Here is a 14,772-nt window from a genome sequence, read left to right as displayed (position 1 = left end):
ATGTGATGTCATGTCGCATGCCATGCGCTCCTCATGCGTTCGTCTGTGTTTGTTTTTCTTGAGTTTGAATGCTTTGGCGTGGTTCACCAGAAAGAGGTTGCTTTATTTCAAACTTTGTCTAGCTGAGATTTGAATTGAATTTTTTTAATCAATGCTCAATTTGTGTGGAAGGAAATGTTGATTGATTTTTACTAAAAAATTGTCGTACATTTTTTCATTATTTGTGACTTGGCGCGTGTTTGCTTACATACATACAAATATTCATTGTCTATAATTTATTTATTTACTTATTTTATTCTCAAAATTCTCTACAATCCCTTAGAAATCATCAAGATGTCCGAGTATTGGCTTATTTCAGCCCCTGGCGACAAAACCTGCCAACAAACGTTCGACACCATGAACAATCTCACCAGCAAACAAAATAATCTATGCAACAACTATAAGTTTCATATACCCGACTTGAAGGTAATTGTAATTTTTGGTAAAATATATTTATATTTTTGTGAAAAATTATAAAAAAAGTTGAAAATGTTTATATAATATAATTGTGTATGTATATAATTTCTTTATAATAATCATTCTTTATGAATTTTTTTCTTATAAGAAATTATAAGTAATAAGTAGGTTTTTTTTATACAAAAAAAATCCTTATCCAGGTTGTAGGAGAAAACGTTGCCTAGATTTTGGCACATTGCTGAATAACTTACGGAAATGTATTTCATTCGATTTTAGGTCCGTTATAAATTCAATATTCTGCAAAAAAACTTTGTTAATAAATTAATTTTAATTTTTTCTGTTATCATTTAATTGTTTTTGACTTTTTTTTAATAAAAATATTTTTTTTATAAAGACTCTTATAAAATATTAGTTAATCAAAAAAGTAACATTCTTTAAAATGCAATAAAAAAAATTTTGACCTAAAACTTTTGTAGTTGAAAAAAAATTTATATAAAAAATTAAAAAAAAAATTAAAACAATTAAAAAATTTTAAAATTAAGAAATAAAAAGAAAAACTAGAAAAAATTTTAAAAAATACAAAAACTTTATAAAAACATTTTTTTTATAAAAAAATTTTTAATAAACCGTAGTATGAAGCAATAACTACGATTAAAAAGTTATAAACGCAAAAAATTTAACGAATCATATTACGCTCTGAGTGCTTGTTCACTCTGGTGTACACAAATCTGTTAATTTTTCTCTAATAATCATTGCCAATCTTCCAGGTCGGTACACTCGATCAATTGGTCGGTCTCTCCGATGATTTGGGTAAACTGGACACTTATGTGGAGCAAATAACACGCAAAGTTGCCGCCTATTTGGGTGAGGTGCTCGAGGATCAACGCGATAAATTGCACGAAAATCTACTCGCCAACAACAGTAAGTACAAGTGCAATTACTAAACTACACACACATATGTTGGAATAGACTATATAAAGAACATATATACATATATGTACTTTAACAATAATTAGTAAATTTAGTTTGAAATATTTTGTTTGGTTTTAAGACTAAAACAATTTTCTTCTTACTTTTGACAAAACACATTTTTGTAGAAAATACCGAAAATAGCAGAAAAGCACGCAAGCAAAGCATACTTGTGTGCTTAATAAAAGAATTAACCAAAAAGAGCAAGAAGAAAGTTTTGTATACACTAACACCAACAATATGTTGTTTTTTTTTTAGTAGAAATCGTTTGGAATGTTGATTGCGTTGCCAAAATAGTAATTAAAATTAAAAAAATAAACATTAAAACAAAAAAATTCAAATAACAAAATTAACCGAAAGCGTATTAACAACAATTAAAATTGTGCATTTATTTTTGCAAAGCCTTTTAAATAAAACTTAACAATGTTTGTCTACCCAAAATGGAATGAAATAGTTGGTTTTACGTTTTGAATACCCCAAAATACGCAAATCGTGTATAAAACACACCCCCACTAGCGTTGATTACCATAAAAAAATTATTTATTAAAATTAATACGAAAACAATTTTACAAAAACTATTATTAAATTTAGTGCGTACAAAGTACAGATTTAAAAACTAATCGATTTTCAGCTGGAAACAAGCGGTGTCTGTGATTAATAAAAAATTGAACAATATAAAACTCCTCTAAGTTCCCCTTTTTTCTTTGTTTATTATTTAGTAACTTATTATTATTTAGACTTTTTGGTTCTTGATTTATTTTTGTGTTTTTTTATTTCAAGTTGATTTTTTTATTATTTGTTTTCATTAATAATATTTGTTTATGTATTATTTTCAAAAAAATTATTTTGCTTTTTCACCAACTTACTTGTTTTTTGTGCTTTTTTTCATTTATTTCATTATCCAATTCATACGCACAATCATCACATCTCAGTCTGGCAACACTGTGTGTCGCTTTGTCGAGATGCGCTTCTTATAAGCCTTCTATTTTTTTTTCGTCTTATGCATACATGCGTTGAGAAGAATTGTAAAAGCAGTCATAAAAAATTATTGTGTTGTTGTTTTTTGTACTCTTTTTTTTTAAGTGCCTACTATGTCATTTACAACTACATGCATACATACATACAACATTTACTACTAACAATTATTTACAAATGCAGACTGGCTATAAAGCTGCCACACAAACAAATATGCATACATACAAACATATGTACATAACTCATATACAACGTACATATGTATTTTAGTGTAGGACTCCAGCTTATATTCATTCTACGACCATTTTTAGCGGCTTCACCCCAGTTAGCCTCCTTGAAGTCCCACACTTTGCCGTGTTATGGTTGGTCCAAATTTTCTATGGAACAACAATCCACAAATATTTTTCCTTTTTTCCTTTGTGCCCACACGAATAAGTTCACAAATAGAATGACGCGTGATTAGGGTAATTCTATTTATTATTGAAATTTGGGTAGCTCAATTTTGCCCCACAATGACTAATCAGAAAAAAAATTGGAAAGACTGTCGTTGCCGGAATTTCGCATAGAAAGTTATTTGTGTAAAAAATATATATTGTTCGATTATTAAATGCAGTTATGTTTTAATATAACGCTCATATTATAATATTTATAATCGATTTTAGTTGCGAAAAAAATGTATAGTCCTATTTTTCATATACATATGTAAGTAATAAGGCAATAATAATGATAAATTTTGTTTTTAATACTCAAATCTCAGCAAAACTTACCAATCATATTTATTTTTATAAACCCATATTAATTTTTAACGAAATCGTTATCGAGAAATAAAAAGTTACGTCATGAGAGGTCGGTTGCAATTTCACAGCTTATAAAAATCCTAATCTTAAGAGTGCACTTAGTGAAATATTATTTCATCTGAATCTCATAATATTTGTTATACTCATATTTTCGCACTTTTGTGCTCATTCTATTAAAGTTTTGCGGTATTCGAGAACATTTTCCGTATTAACTTTAGAATCTCATATAAAAATTTAAATTTAGAAAACCGCATAGGCCAATATGAGCAAAAAAGTTAGCGATTTATCGATAACATGGTAATAATTACCTTGGCAATCAAATAGAAAAAACGGCAATTCTGATATAGAAAAAAAATCCATACCTTTTTGGTCTAAAAATTAACAATAACGCTGAAAAAATCAGCAAATTATCCCATCAGTTATCGATAACATCTTACTAATTAATTTAAAATAATAATAATTTTGATGTTAAAAATAAAACACAATTTTGGTCTAAAATTTTCCAAATTTTAAAAATAATGAGAAATGTCATGGAAATATTATTAAAAAAAAGTAACTTTTTTTATTAATTAGGTCATATGTATGTTCTCATACTCCCATAAATTGTTATTGGCCAATTTTGCTATTCCTTCAAGTTTCCATAACCTATTCCGTGCCTAAAACTGTAAATTTTGTAAATAAATTATTTCACATAATCAGAAATGAAAAAATTTATTTCATAAATATTATTTTAATAAATAAACTTATAATTTAAATTATTTTCGTACATACTTACATCGATTGAAATTTCGAGTATCTCCTCATGTTGAGTATCGTCCATTTGTGATTTTAAACACAGCCATTACACTGAAAGCGTTTTACCTAATTTCATAGATGACATCAAATCTGCCACTTTGCTGACGTCACTTTAGCGAATTTTTACAAAAGTTGAAGTTTTGTTAGCCTCTTGTTTATAAAATAGAGGGTTGTCAGCTGGAAAAATTTTATGTATCATCTCGTATTATTTGTTTACCCATAAACCATTTACCACAATAACAAAAACATTTTGCTAAATTAACAAATATCGACCGTTAACATTTTTTTCATTTCTGCTCATAAACTTAAAACATAAACTTCCTGTCACCGCACAATCTGACGCTAAACATTTTCATTTCTTCATTTTTTTCCGTAAATTTTTTTATTAACGAAATTTGTTGTAAAAATGTTATAAAAATATATAAACATATTTAATTTATTGGAGAACTGACATTGCCTCTGTTTTGAGAGCCAAATGGTTGATGTCCTTACCGGCTAGATTTGCCATGTAAAAATCGTTTAACCGACCAACCAATCGAACAACCAAACATCTACCCAGAAAACCAATTAGTTTTTAAATCATGCTCAGAGATAAAAACAGTGTTTTGTTGTTGTTCAATTGTGAATTTATTTACGTTCGTTCGTTCGCTCGCTCGTTCGTTTGTTCGTTGTATCGTTAATTCAGTTCATTAAGAATCACTTTCAATACACACGCTCTCAACTTAATCGCAACATATTGTATTATTTGTTATTGTTTTTGTGCACTAATTGTTGTGTTCTCCATAAGGAACTTGCAACATTTATGTTTTTCTTTTCATATGGCAAATGTGTTTTTGAAAATATTATATAATGTTTGTGAAAAAACACCGACTTGAATTTGAATTGTGGGAAGTGCAAGCACACACCGCTATTTTTGGGAGATTTCTGTTTTGTTGTTATTTTGTTTATAAAAATTACTTTAGAAATATTTTTTAAAAAATCTTTGTAATAATTTTAATTGTGAATTTTTTTTTATATATTATATTTTTAATATAAATTTATTTTTTATATATTATATTTTTAATATAAATTTATTTTTATAAAAAAATTTATAAAATTTTTTTTTAAATTTATTTGTTTTTAAATTTTTTTTTTTTTTAATATTTTATTTGTTTTTGAAAATGTCTGCATGTGCATATGTTTGTTTGTATGTACATAGCGTTTTTATTTACAGATATATATGTATGTATGTACATATGAGTAAAGATAGTTGCTGTGTTTGGACATGTTCGCTTTACTTTTAAGTTTGCAGGCTAATCATATCGTCACTTATTTTTATTTTTTTTAGCAGAGCTTTTAAACGTCAAATGAAAAATTAATTGAAACAAATATATAGGATAACTAGATATTTGAAATATGAACATAATACGAATAATCCTTAAGGGGTTACATCCACTTGTGCATCTTAGAATTCTATATTTTTTCGCTCAGATATCAAATATACATATATTTGAAAATATATTCTGCGAAAATTTGTGGTTAATCCCGGAAATAGTTTCGGAGATAGGTCGACTTAAAATTTTTACAAGACCTTATATTCGTAGATATATTTGTCAAGTAATAATCGTAGGAATAAGATTTTTGATAATAATTTCAATTTGTTGAACCACTCTGAAATGTAAATTTCTTTACAAACTTTTTTTTTTTGGGAAGCCGCCATTTTAGTCGTTACCTTTAGTGATCTATTACAATAATATTTTATTGTTTAAGAATTTGAGGTAATTTTAAACAGAAAAATCTTCCTCACCGCCAGACACCTTTTTTTTTTAAGTCCTCCTGAAGATTGGCTACAGGACCAAGGACATCACAAATGTTTTAAAATTAATCAACGATTATTAAAGTTCATTAAATTCTGTAAATGTACAATAATTTTTATTTTTTTGTTAAATAAAATGGTTCTTCAAAAAAAATCACGAAAAACATGTTTTTTCTGACTTGAAAGTGATTATAATCGCTTAATAGTACTGGTGTTCCGATATTTTTATGATTTTACCCCGATTACAACACTGGTTTTTGTTTCTTAATATCATGGCACCAAAAGAGAGGAATATTTTTGAGTTTGTAATACAATTTATTATAGTATAAACTATCATAGTAAACGTAAATGATATGACGTTTAAAAGTACTCTGCTTTATAAACTTATAAATGTACATTAGGGTGTCTGTAATTTCATAAGTTGATGTTTTTCTTGCAAACGAAATCTGATATCACAGTTTTTGCCCGAAAAAAATATTTAATCTAAACAAGTTCTTGATTTTAAATTTAAACCGTGCCTAAGTCATGTGTCTGTTCTCATGTCAATAACATGGAATTAAAAATTTATATATTTAATATTTTGCATTAAACAGGCAAACCTATAACTTTAAAATTTTATATTCTGATACAAAAATGAGCGCTTTGCAAAAGAGATGCTATTGATTTTCTCCACAAAAACATTCCTTTAAAAGTTATACGCAGTTAAAGTTATAAAGTGTACTGTAAAATGGTACACCATGTCGTATGAGCAACCGAGAATGTGTAAATCACTTGCATGAATGCTCAGTAGATTTGATGTATAACTTTGACTGTGTATAACTTTTAAAGTCATTTCTTTATGCAGAAAATCAACAGGACCTTTTTAGTAAATCGCTAAATTTTGTATTAGGACATTCTATTTTTAAAGTTGTAAGTTTATTTGCTTTGGAGATAAAAAAAATTAGTACAGAAGAAGATAAAAATAATACCAATTAAAATAAAAGCTTGTCTACTCTGGAGATTTTTTTTAGAAACTTGGGAAGTAACGGATACCCTAATGTACATATTTATATTAATAATTATTCTTAATTTTTTATTAATTTTGTACATATTTGTGATTATGTAAAAACTGCTTTGCAACATGCTATATATTTGTTATGCTGAAATGTTCGTTTTGCTGCACGGTACATGCAAAAAAATTATGTTCAAAGAATTTTTTGATATATTTTGCTAACGTTTAAATGTTTTTGCAACTCATCACTTAATTTTGTATAATTTTAATTTAATTAACCTTCTTAATCAATACTTAATTTATGTTTCGATACTTTCTTATTTGAACTTACTCTCTAAGAATACAAACCTTGTCGTTTAGCGCGCGATTTAACTTCATGAGTAGCAATTTTAGTGCATTTATGTATGTAGTAATTAATTAAAGCAAATTTGCAAGGCTTCTAACAAAGTGCCGAACGTCAAACTAAACAAATCAGAATAAATCATATGTTCTTACATTAGAAATATTTTTACAAATTATACTATTGCAAACTCTAGGGAATAAATTAGATTTTTTAAAACATTATTTCTAGTAAATTCGATTTAATTTTGTTATAAGATGCTCTGTTTATTATTTATAAACCAATTTAAATGCCTTCCTCTTGTACTGAGGAGCGCATTTAAAGTATATTTCTTTTAATGTGCAACTCAAATGTTAAATTTGTATTTTTTCAAACTGAAAATTATACCTGAAATGAATGAAAATCCAAAAACTAATCCAACACCGTACCAACCAATGAATGAAACAACCGGCGAAAAAAAAAAACAAAATCTAATAAAAAACTGGAAAAACTCGCTGCGCACTTATCCTGCAACCGACAATTGCAAACAACTGTTATCCTGCGAACGTGTTACACAATGGAATGTTTGCCTGTCACGCACACTATAAAAAACACACACACACACATCTATGTACGCACACACTTACAACAATTAATTTACTACATGCACAACCAACAACAACACTATCGATACGGATTGAAAACGAAATCGTAATCGAATTTGATACCGTTGCTATCGTGGTCACCGTCACCGCCAACATCCTCACAACCCCCCTGCCCTCGAAAACTGCACGCACAACGTCGTCTACCTGACGATCGATCGATCCACCGACCGTTTGCGACTGAATATTTCGCCCCTTGTGCCAATTGTGTCACCTAACAACTACCGTTACATGCATATTTGACTATGCATATGTATATGTGTGTGTTTTATATGTGTACAATATATATATATATATGCATATGTTTGTGTATATGTGTGTGTGTGTATGTATGTAACAGGTCCGGGGCCGCCCGACGACAACACGCATGCGCATTCGGAATTGACGGGTAAAGCATCAAATTTATCGAATAGTCGTGACACGACCACTACCACTACCACTTGTTCCGCATGCCACACCGGAAGCCTAAATAATTGCTCCTCTAGCGAGGCATCTGCAGCGTCTGCGTCTGAGCGTGAATTCGATTTGTGTGCATCGTCGCCTGTGTGCGCGTGTGATGAATGTGCTGCCAGTGCCAATGTGAGCGCTAGCGTTAGCGCGAGCGGCGTCAGCGCCTGCGCTAGTGCGAGCGCCACAGCCACCACCCTTGAGGCTGATGAATGTTATCCTTTTACTTCTTCCTCCCTGAATGTGCCTACATGCCATGCGTCCGTCATCGCATCCGCAACCGCAACCGCATCCGCCAATGCCTACGCCTACGCCTGCACCTCTGCCGCCGATTGCGCATCCGCTGCCGTTGTTGCTAATAATGCCTCATATTGCTCCACATCGGCGCCCACCACAATGGTCGCTGATGAGCGCCGCAACGCTGCTACTACTACTTCTACTACTACCGCTAGTAAATTTTTTAACAGCTTTTCCAGCAACAATAACAACAACACATGCAACATAAATAATAATAATCGTTTGGGTTTGACGATCAGTTGTAGCGGCGCAAATATGCTGCAACTGCATCAGTCACAACAGCATCATCCCCACCAACAGCACCACCATCACCAACAACAGCAACACCACGAACCGCTTCACCTACAACATCCGTTGTTGCAACAACATCACCACCACCACCATCATCATCAACAACAACAACTCCACCACCACCACCATCATCAGCCTCATCATCACCACCATCAGTCGCCGCTCTCGGACGGTGGTGAGGGACACGATCAGCAGAACCTGAAGGGCAGCAACAGCACGTCGGATTTGAGTGATACATTCGATTGGTGGTTTCATAGGCATAAAAGAAATTCGAAAAAGAGCAGGTATCTACAAATCACAAGAACAAATCACTCATTAACGTACCCATCCACATCCTACACTAGCCAACACCTACACCAAACACCAAAACACCCAACACCAAATACCTTCAAAACCCAAAACACACCAAATATCAAATACCAACAGCCAAACTACACCCATCCAGCCAGCCGAAATGCTAAATAAGCAATACACAACAACAAAAAAAAAAACAAATAATTCAATCAACTAAACACAAAACAAGAACAACAACAGCTATAGTGAAGATGAGCGCCATGCAAAGAGAAGAGATACAGATCGACCCACGAAAGGCGAGAGCCAGTCGTTAAGCAATTACGTAAATGTTCAAACATGATGAGGTTAAGATTAATAAATACAAAAGCGTACATTTCAACATATATATATTTATATTATAATTTTTTTTTTTGAAATCGCAAAAAAAGTCACTGTTTTGTAAGATTAGATTTTTACTGAAGGAATGCTAGTAAAATCTTATAAAATAAAAAAAATAGGAATGATATTGCCATCGGTGTAAGTCGAAATCATCTAATCGCTTATACCGTTTTTTTTTTGTTTTTTAAAATAACAACCGTTATATGCCGAACATTTTTTTTATATAAATGTGTCTATACCGACAATGAAAAAGCAAACTTTACGAAGAAAGCACCTCATTTTGATCGATCAGTTTATATAATAGCTATATGCTATAGTGGTCCGATATGAAAAATGTAAGCGGAGATTGTAGCGTTCGCTGCACAATATATGCCAAATTTCGTGAAGACACCTTGTCAAATAAAAAAGCTTTTCATACAAAGACTTGATTTTGATCATTCAGTTCGCATTAGCGATCCGATATAGGTCCGATGTGACTGAGGAACTATGTAGTTCGCGTATACACAGACAGACGAATATGGCGTCATCGACTCAGCAACGTCACGCTCATCATTTATATATATATATATATGTATAAATTGTATATTATTTTCTAGGTTCTCCCAAGTTTCCTTATGGGCGTTACAAACTTCGTGGCAAACTTAATACACCCTGTTCTAAATTGCAACCTCCTCACTTGTATCGGACATTATCCTCTTTTATTAACGTTTTAATTTTTCTAATTCTACCAGAACAGCAATGACTTTATTTGCGATTTTATAAATACTTTACTTGATATAAAGTTTAAAAAAAAATAAAAAATTCACATAAAATTTGTAATAATTAGCAAATTCAAAATTATTCATTTGATAAAATATTTAGATTACCACATTTCAATCCCAATTAACACTACTCGCGTCAGCTTATGATTTTTTTCGAATAATATAAGAAATTAGACGAACGTATGATAATTATTAACAAAAAATTTACATATGTTTGCATAAGAAAAATCTAGAGCAATAAATTCTGCAGCACGTACATACACATTACGGTGTCTGTTATTTTCCAAGTTAATTTTTTTTTTTAAACGCGCTTTTCTATTTAAATCGCGCCTAAATAATTTTATTTTTCGCATATATGTAGTTTACATGGAATTTTTCATCTCCAAACCAAATAAACCTACAGATTTGAAAAATATATTCTACTGCAAAATTTTCTGTTCTACAAAAAAAGTCTTAATGGGTTGTTTTTTTTACACAAACGTTTCTGTAAAAGTTGTGCGCAGTTAATGTTATGCATCAAATGTACTGTATTCGTACAGTACACCATGTCGTATGAGCAACACAGAGTGTGTTCTACAAGTATGAATGCTCAGTACATTTGATGTACAACTTTAACTGCCTATAATTTTTAAATAAATGTTTTTATGAAAAAGATTAAGAAGATATTTTTTATAGAGTGAAAAATTTTGTATTAGAATATCACTTTTTCCGAATTGTAGATTTACTTGTTTAATGTAAAATATTTAAAAATCCTACGTTATATGTATATATGGGTAAAGAAAATATAACTTAGCCATTGTTTAAATTGGTTGAATTGGGCTTGATTTCATAGGAACCTTTTTTTACGGCAAAACTTGAAACTGCAGGGAGCCTTTGCAAAATAAAATTCAAATTGGGGAAATAACGGACACCCTAATACACATAAACATACCAGCAAACGATAATGACAAAGGATATACGCAAACGCACGGAAAGCATAGAAGCGCACAAATTAAACACACATATATACATACATAGATTGTTATGTCCACATATACTTAAAATGCCAACATTTTCACCAACCACACCAACACATTTAACGCCCACCCAATGAACAAACAACAAAACAAAAAACAATCGAAGTAAGCACTTGCACACGTTCAATCAGCGATAACCAATCATGCACCGATCGGTAGATTCATCAAACATAATTAATTTCCAGAATTATCGATTTTCAAATTTATACAAATACACTTACATACACATATACATACATACAGACATCAAATGCACCCGTTCACCTAAATCAAAATTGAAATTACTGAATAATTTGCCAATGTAAACCTAACCAAATCAATCCAATCACGTCCAACAACGCGCGCCTCGTTATCTCTCTTTCTCTCTCTCTGTGTCTCTATCTCTCTCTCGATGCTCATTTTTTATAGCAGTCGCTCATCAACGTTTCAATTAAATATAAACAATGGATTTAATTTCACACCAACTCATAGATCGTCCCCAGTGAGTAGTTGTTGTGGCAGTAGTAGTCACGGTCGTTCCAGTCCGGACACAGATTTGGGCGAACCACCGGCATTCCCATTAAGTCCAGGTTAGCATACCTGGTTTACAATTATATTCTAAATATTGTCATTATTTTTTCAACCAATTATGAATTATAGTTTTTTTTTCTGTTTTTTACTAAAGATTTCCGTTCTTTCAGTTCCCTTCATTTTCTTGGATTTTATACAGATATATTATTCTTCTTTCGTTATATTTTGCAATCACTTCTTCGGTTTCCTTTATGAAAACAACTATTTCACCTATGTTTTCACAAATTCCACTTTGTCAACTTTTCTCTTTCTATCACACACGTTTTGTTTTCTACTTCGCTCTGCGCACACTTTGCCTACTCGTATATAATATCACAGCAATTTGTGTAAATTATTTTGTAAATTTGCCAAATATGTTAGTAAGAACATGTAAATCATAACTGCAATATACAAATACAAGGCATACATAATCTTATTTATACAAGTATGATCATAAATATATACATAGCAATGTGTAAGGTGACTCATAAAGTTTGTTATTAAGCGCAATAAATAAGAAATGCGCCTAATGATAGGTAACACATTTTATATGAATAATGCAAATTAATTATATTTATCATTATAATTCGTCATCTAATTCATATAAAAGTTGGGATGTCAAATTGAGAATTGTAGGATATATGTATCGATATTTTATATTTTTATTTTTATATTAAATGTATCGATATTTTTGTATTTATTTTTCTTAAATACTGAAGCCCACGATTTCATTTTATCTGATTCTGAGTAATTAAATTGTGCTTTTTTCTTTATATTATCACAATTTTTTCCAAATAATCCATATTTAATAGATATAGAACTATTTCAAAACTTGCTAAATAAGTTTTTGTTTCTGCAACATTGAAAAATATATAAATTCAATATGCTTCCCGTACAAAATATTCGCTTAAAATCTAGTCCTTGTAAATATCTTCACAGAATTTTACATAAATTATTGTTCAAAACAGCGCTCCAATCTGCAAAAAATTGTTCAGAACGAACCACTATATCATATAGCTGCCATACAAACTGAGCGATCAAAATCGAGACAAAGATCTTTTTATACTCGCTTTGTTATAAGAAATGCATTTATGAAGCTTTGTTTTTTTATTTTGTTTTGTGGTGCTATAAAACCCGTGTTAGATATTATTTACCGATACATTGATTTTTGAATAGAGATTTTACAAAATTTGTGAAGAGTATTTGTTTATAAAGGAATACATTCTGAAATATTTCATTATTATAAAAAAAGAGAAATATGCCACTGATAGCTTTTTTTATTCTTTGAAAATGTATGTGTTACAAAGCTGTACAGACATTTTTTCTTTCGTATCACCGAAAATTGTAACTCGTTTTTAATATTGCTCAAAAAATTAAAAAAATAAGTAGATAAATTTATATGAAATTAGTAAAGAAAATTTAGGTTTTCATATCCCAAAAAATGTAAAATATCTTTTTTGGCAAAAAAATATTATTTCTTACTTTTATAAAATTTTTAAATATTTTTTTTCTTAATATTTTTTTTTTTTAATATTTTTTATCTCATCGAACTACTTTATGAGTCATCGCATATCGTTATTTTTTATCGGCGGTAACTGACACATTTGCATATTGTACATCAATAAAACAGAAGAAAGAAAACACTATAACACTAATTTAGTAATTTACTTGTTTATCCTTAAATTAAATAAATACACAAATAATTTGAGTTCTTGAAACAGTTACTACTCAAACCGTGTAATATTTTGTACAACGATTCCACAGACTTCCAAAACACACCACCCTTTCAACAAAAAAGTAAAGAAAAAATACTATTACCACACATAATACATACATATTAGTACATACGTGTATATATGTATGTATGTATGTATGTATGTATGTATATTCCACACATGTACATATATAACACCCGATTTCTTCCATTTCCCCCCCACCCTTTCACAGTCAGTCTTTCTTTTGCGCTCGTTCAGTTGTGTTTTATAAATAATTGTTTTTGTTGTATTTTTAACTTGCTATTGCAGGCATATTAGTTTATCTTACTGTCAGATGGACTTTTTACATTTTTCATTCAAACTATGATTTGTGTGTGATATTTTCTTTGCTCTATTTTCACGCCGCACAGTGTATAATGCTGATATTCTGATATTCCTTGAGTGTTTGCCACCATCACTAGCTACTTGCATACATAAATACATACAACCATGTGCATAGATGTATACCATACATAACTGTCAATGTTGTCCACCAATTGTGTCCATGTGTTGTGCTCCACAACTCACCACTACCACCACAACCACTACTATGTGTACCACCCACCAACGTTCACCGCTCACTGCTCATCTGCGCTTCCAATAAGCGTTCAAATGACAAAATAAAAGTATATTTGTGCCATAATTGTGCCGATATTATAATGAAATAAAATTTATTTGTTGTTGTTATTTTTTTAAGTAATCAAGGGTCGTGTGTATTTTGTTGCTGCTGTTTTACTACTATTTTATGCCAAAAATTTTATGTTCCGACAAAATGTTAAGAGCACAGTCAAATTGTATTAATGCGAATTTTATATAAAAAATATTGTGCAATATTTATTTAATATTTTTTATGATTATTTTAATTCTAATAGTGTAAATTATTTTTAATTTTGCTATTTTTTTTTAATTTACTTCCAAAAATTATATATATAAAATTTGTTTAAAAATAAAATGTTATACTTCCTTTCTATCCATTGTTATATAAATGTTTACTCTTATTTGCAAAGAAATTGTTAAAAATATGAAAATATATTGTATTTTCGACTTAAAAAATGTTATTGTTATTTTGTTATTTATAATTTTTTTATACAAGTCCACCAACAAATTTAATTATAATTTTGTTATTTATAATTATTTTTTATGAAAATATTTATCTCCACCGTAGCGTTTAAGCTTTAGCTCAATATTTAAATCACAACACTTTTGTACGCTAGTTATTTATTTAT

General features: G+C 30.0%; 2 protein-coding genes across 6 annotated transcripts in view; both read left to right on the top strand.

Moving 5' to 3' along the window:
* LOC106627226 (V-type proton ATPase subunit Vha44) overlaps window positions 1-14,772 on the top strand; it is a 31,341-nt gene that overhangs the window by 10,069 nt on the left and 6,500 nt on the right. For all 3 annotated transcript variants that reach the window (XM_014247276.3, XM_014247275.3, XM_036370079.2), the window contains exons 2-3: window positions 323-465; window positions 1,224-1,377. In XM_014247276.3, coding sequence (XP_014102751.1) covers window positions 334-465; window positions 1,224-1,377 — 286 coding nt within the window. In that variant the 5' untranslated portion in view covers window positions 323-333. The remainder of the gene's footprint in view (window positions 1-322; window positions 466-1,223; window positions 1,378-14,772) is intronic.
* LOC138856878 (V-type proton ATPase subunit C-like) lies at window positions 7,393-14,584 on the top strand. Of its 3 annotated transcripts, XR_011395862.1 has the most exons (4): window positions 7,393-9,078; window positions 11,652-11,812; window positions 13,918-14,172; window positions 14,244-14,584. XR_011395862.1 is itself a non-coding variant. In XM_070107757.1 (3 exons), exons 1-3 carry the CDS (start codon window positions 8,087-8,089, stop codon window positions 14,004-14,006), a joined length of 1,242 nt encoding a protein of 413 aa, XP_069963858.1. In that variant the 5' UTR covers window positions 7,393-8,086; the 3' UTR covers window positions 14,007-14,580. The 3 variants fall into 3 exon arrangements, 2 of the variants coding, with proteins under 2 accessions (XP_069963858.1, XP_069963859.1); XM_070107757.1 differs by having other exon boundaries at window positions 13,918-14,580; XM_070107758.1 differs by having other exon boundaries at window positions 11,715-11,812; window positions 13,918-14,579.

This window comes from Bactrocera oleae, chromosome 4 (assembly GCF_042242935.1).
Source record: "Bactrocera oleae isolate idBacOlea1 chromosome 4, idBacOlea1, whole genome shotgun sequence".
NCBI lineage: Eukaryota > Metazoa > Arthropoda > Insecta > Diptera > Tephritidae > Bactrocera > Bactrocera oleae.
This window is presented reverse-complemented; position numbering and strand designations above follow the sequence as displayed.

Excerpts from the sequence above, each read along its gene's own strand:
- LOC138856878 (XM_070107757.1), top strand. The coding sequence starts at position 8,087 with ATGTATGTAACAGGTCCGGGGCCGCCCGACGACAACACGCATGCGCAT. Across the intron at positions 9,079-11,651 it reads AGAAATTCGAAAAAGAGCAG|CAGTCGCTCATCAACGTTTC; the intron begins GTATCTACAAAT and ends CATTTTTTATAG. Across the intron at positions 11,813-13,917 it reads GGCATTCCCATTAAGTCCAG|TGTATAATGCTGATATTCTG; the intron begins GTTAGCATACCT and ends CACGCCGCACAG.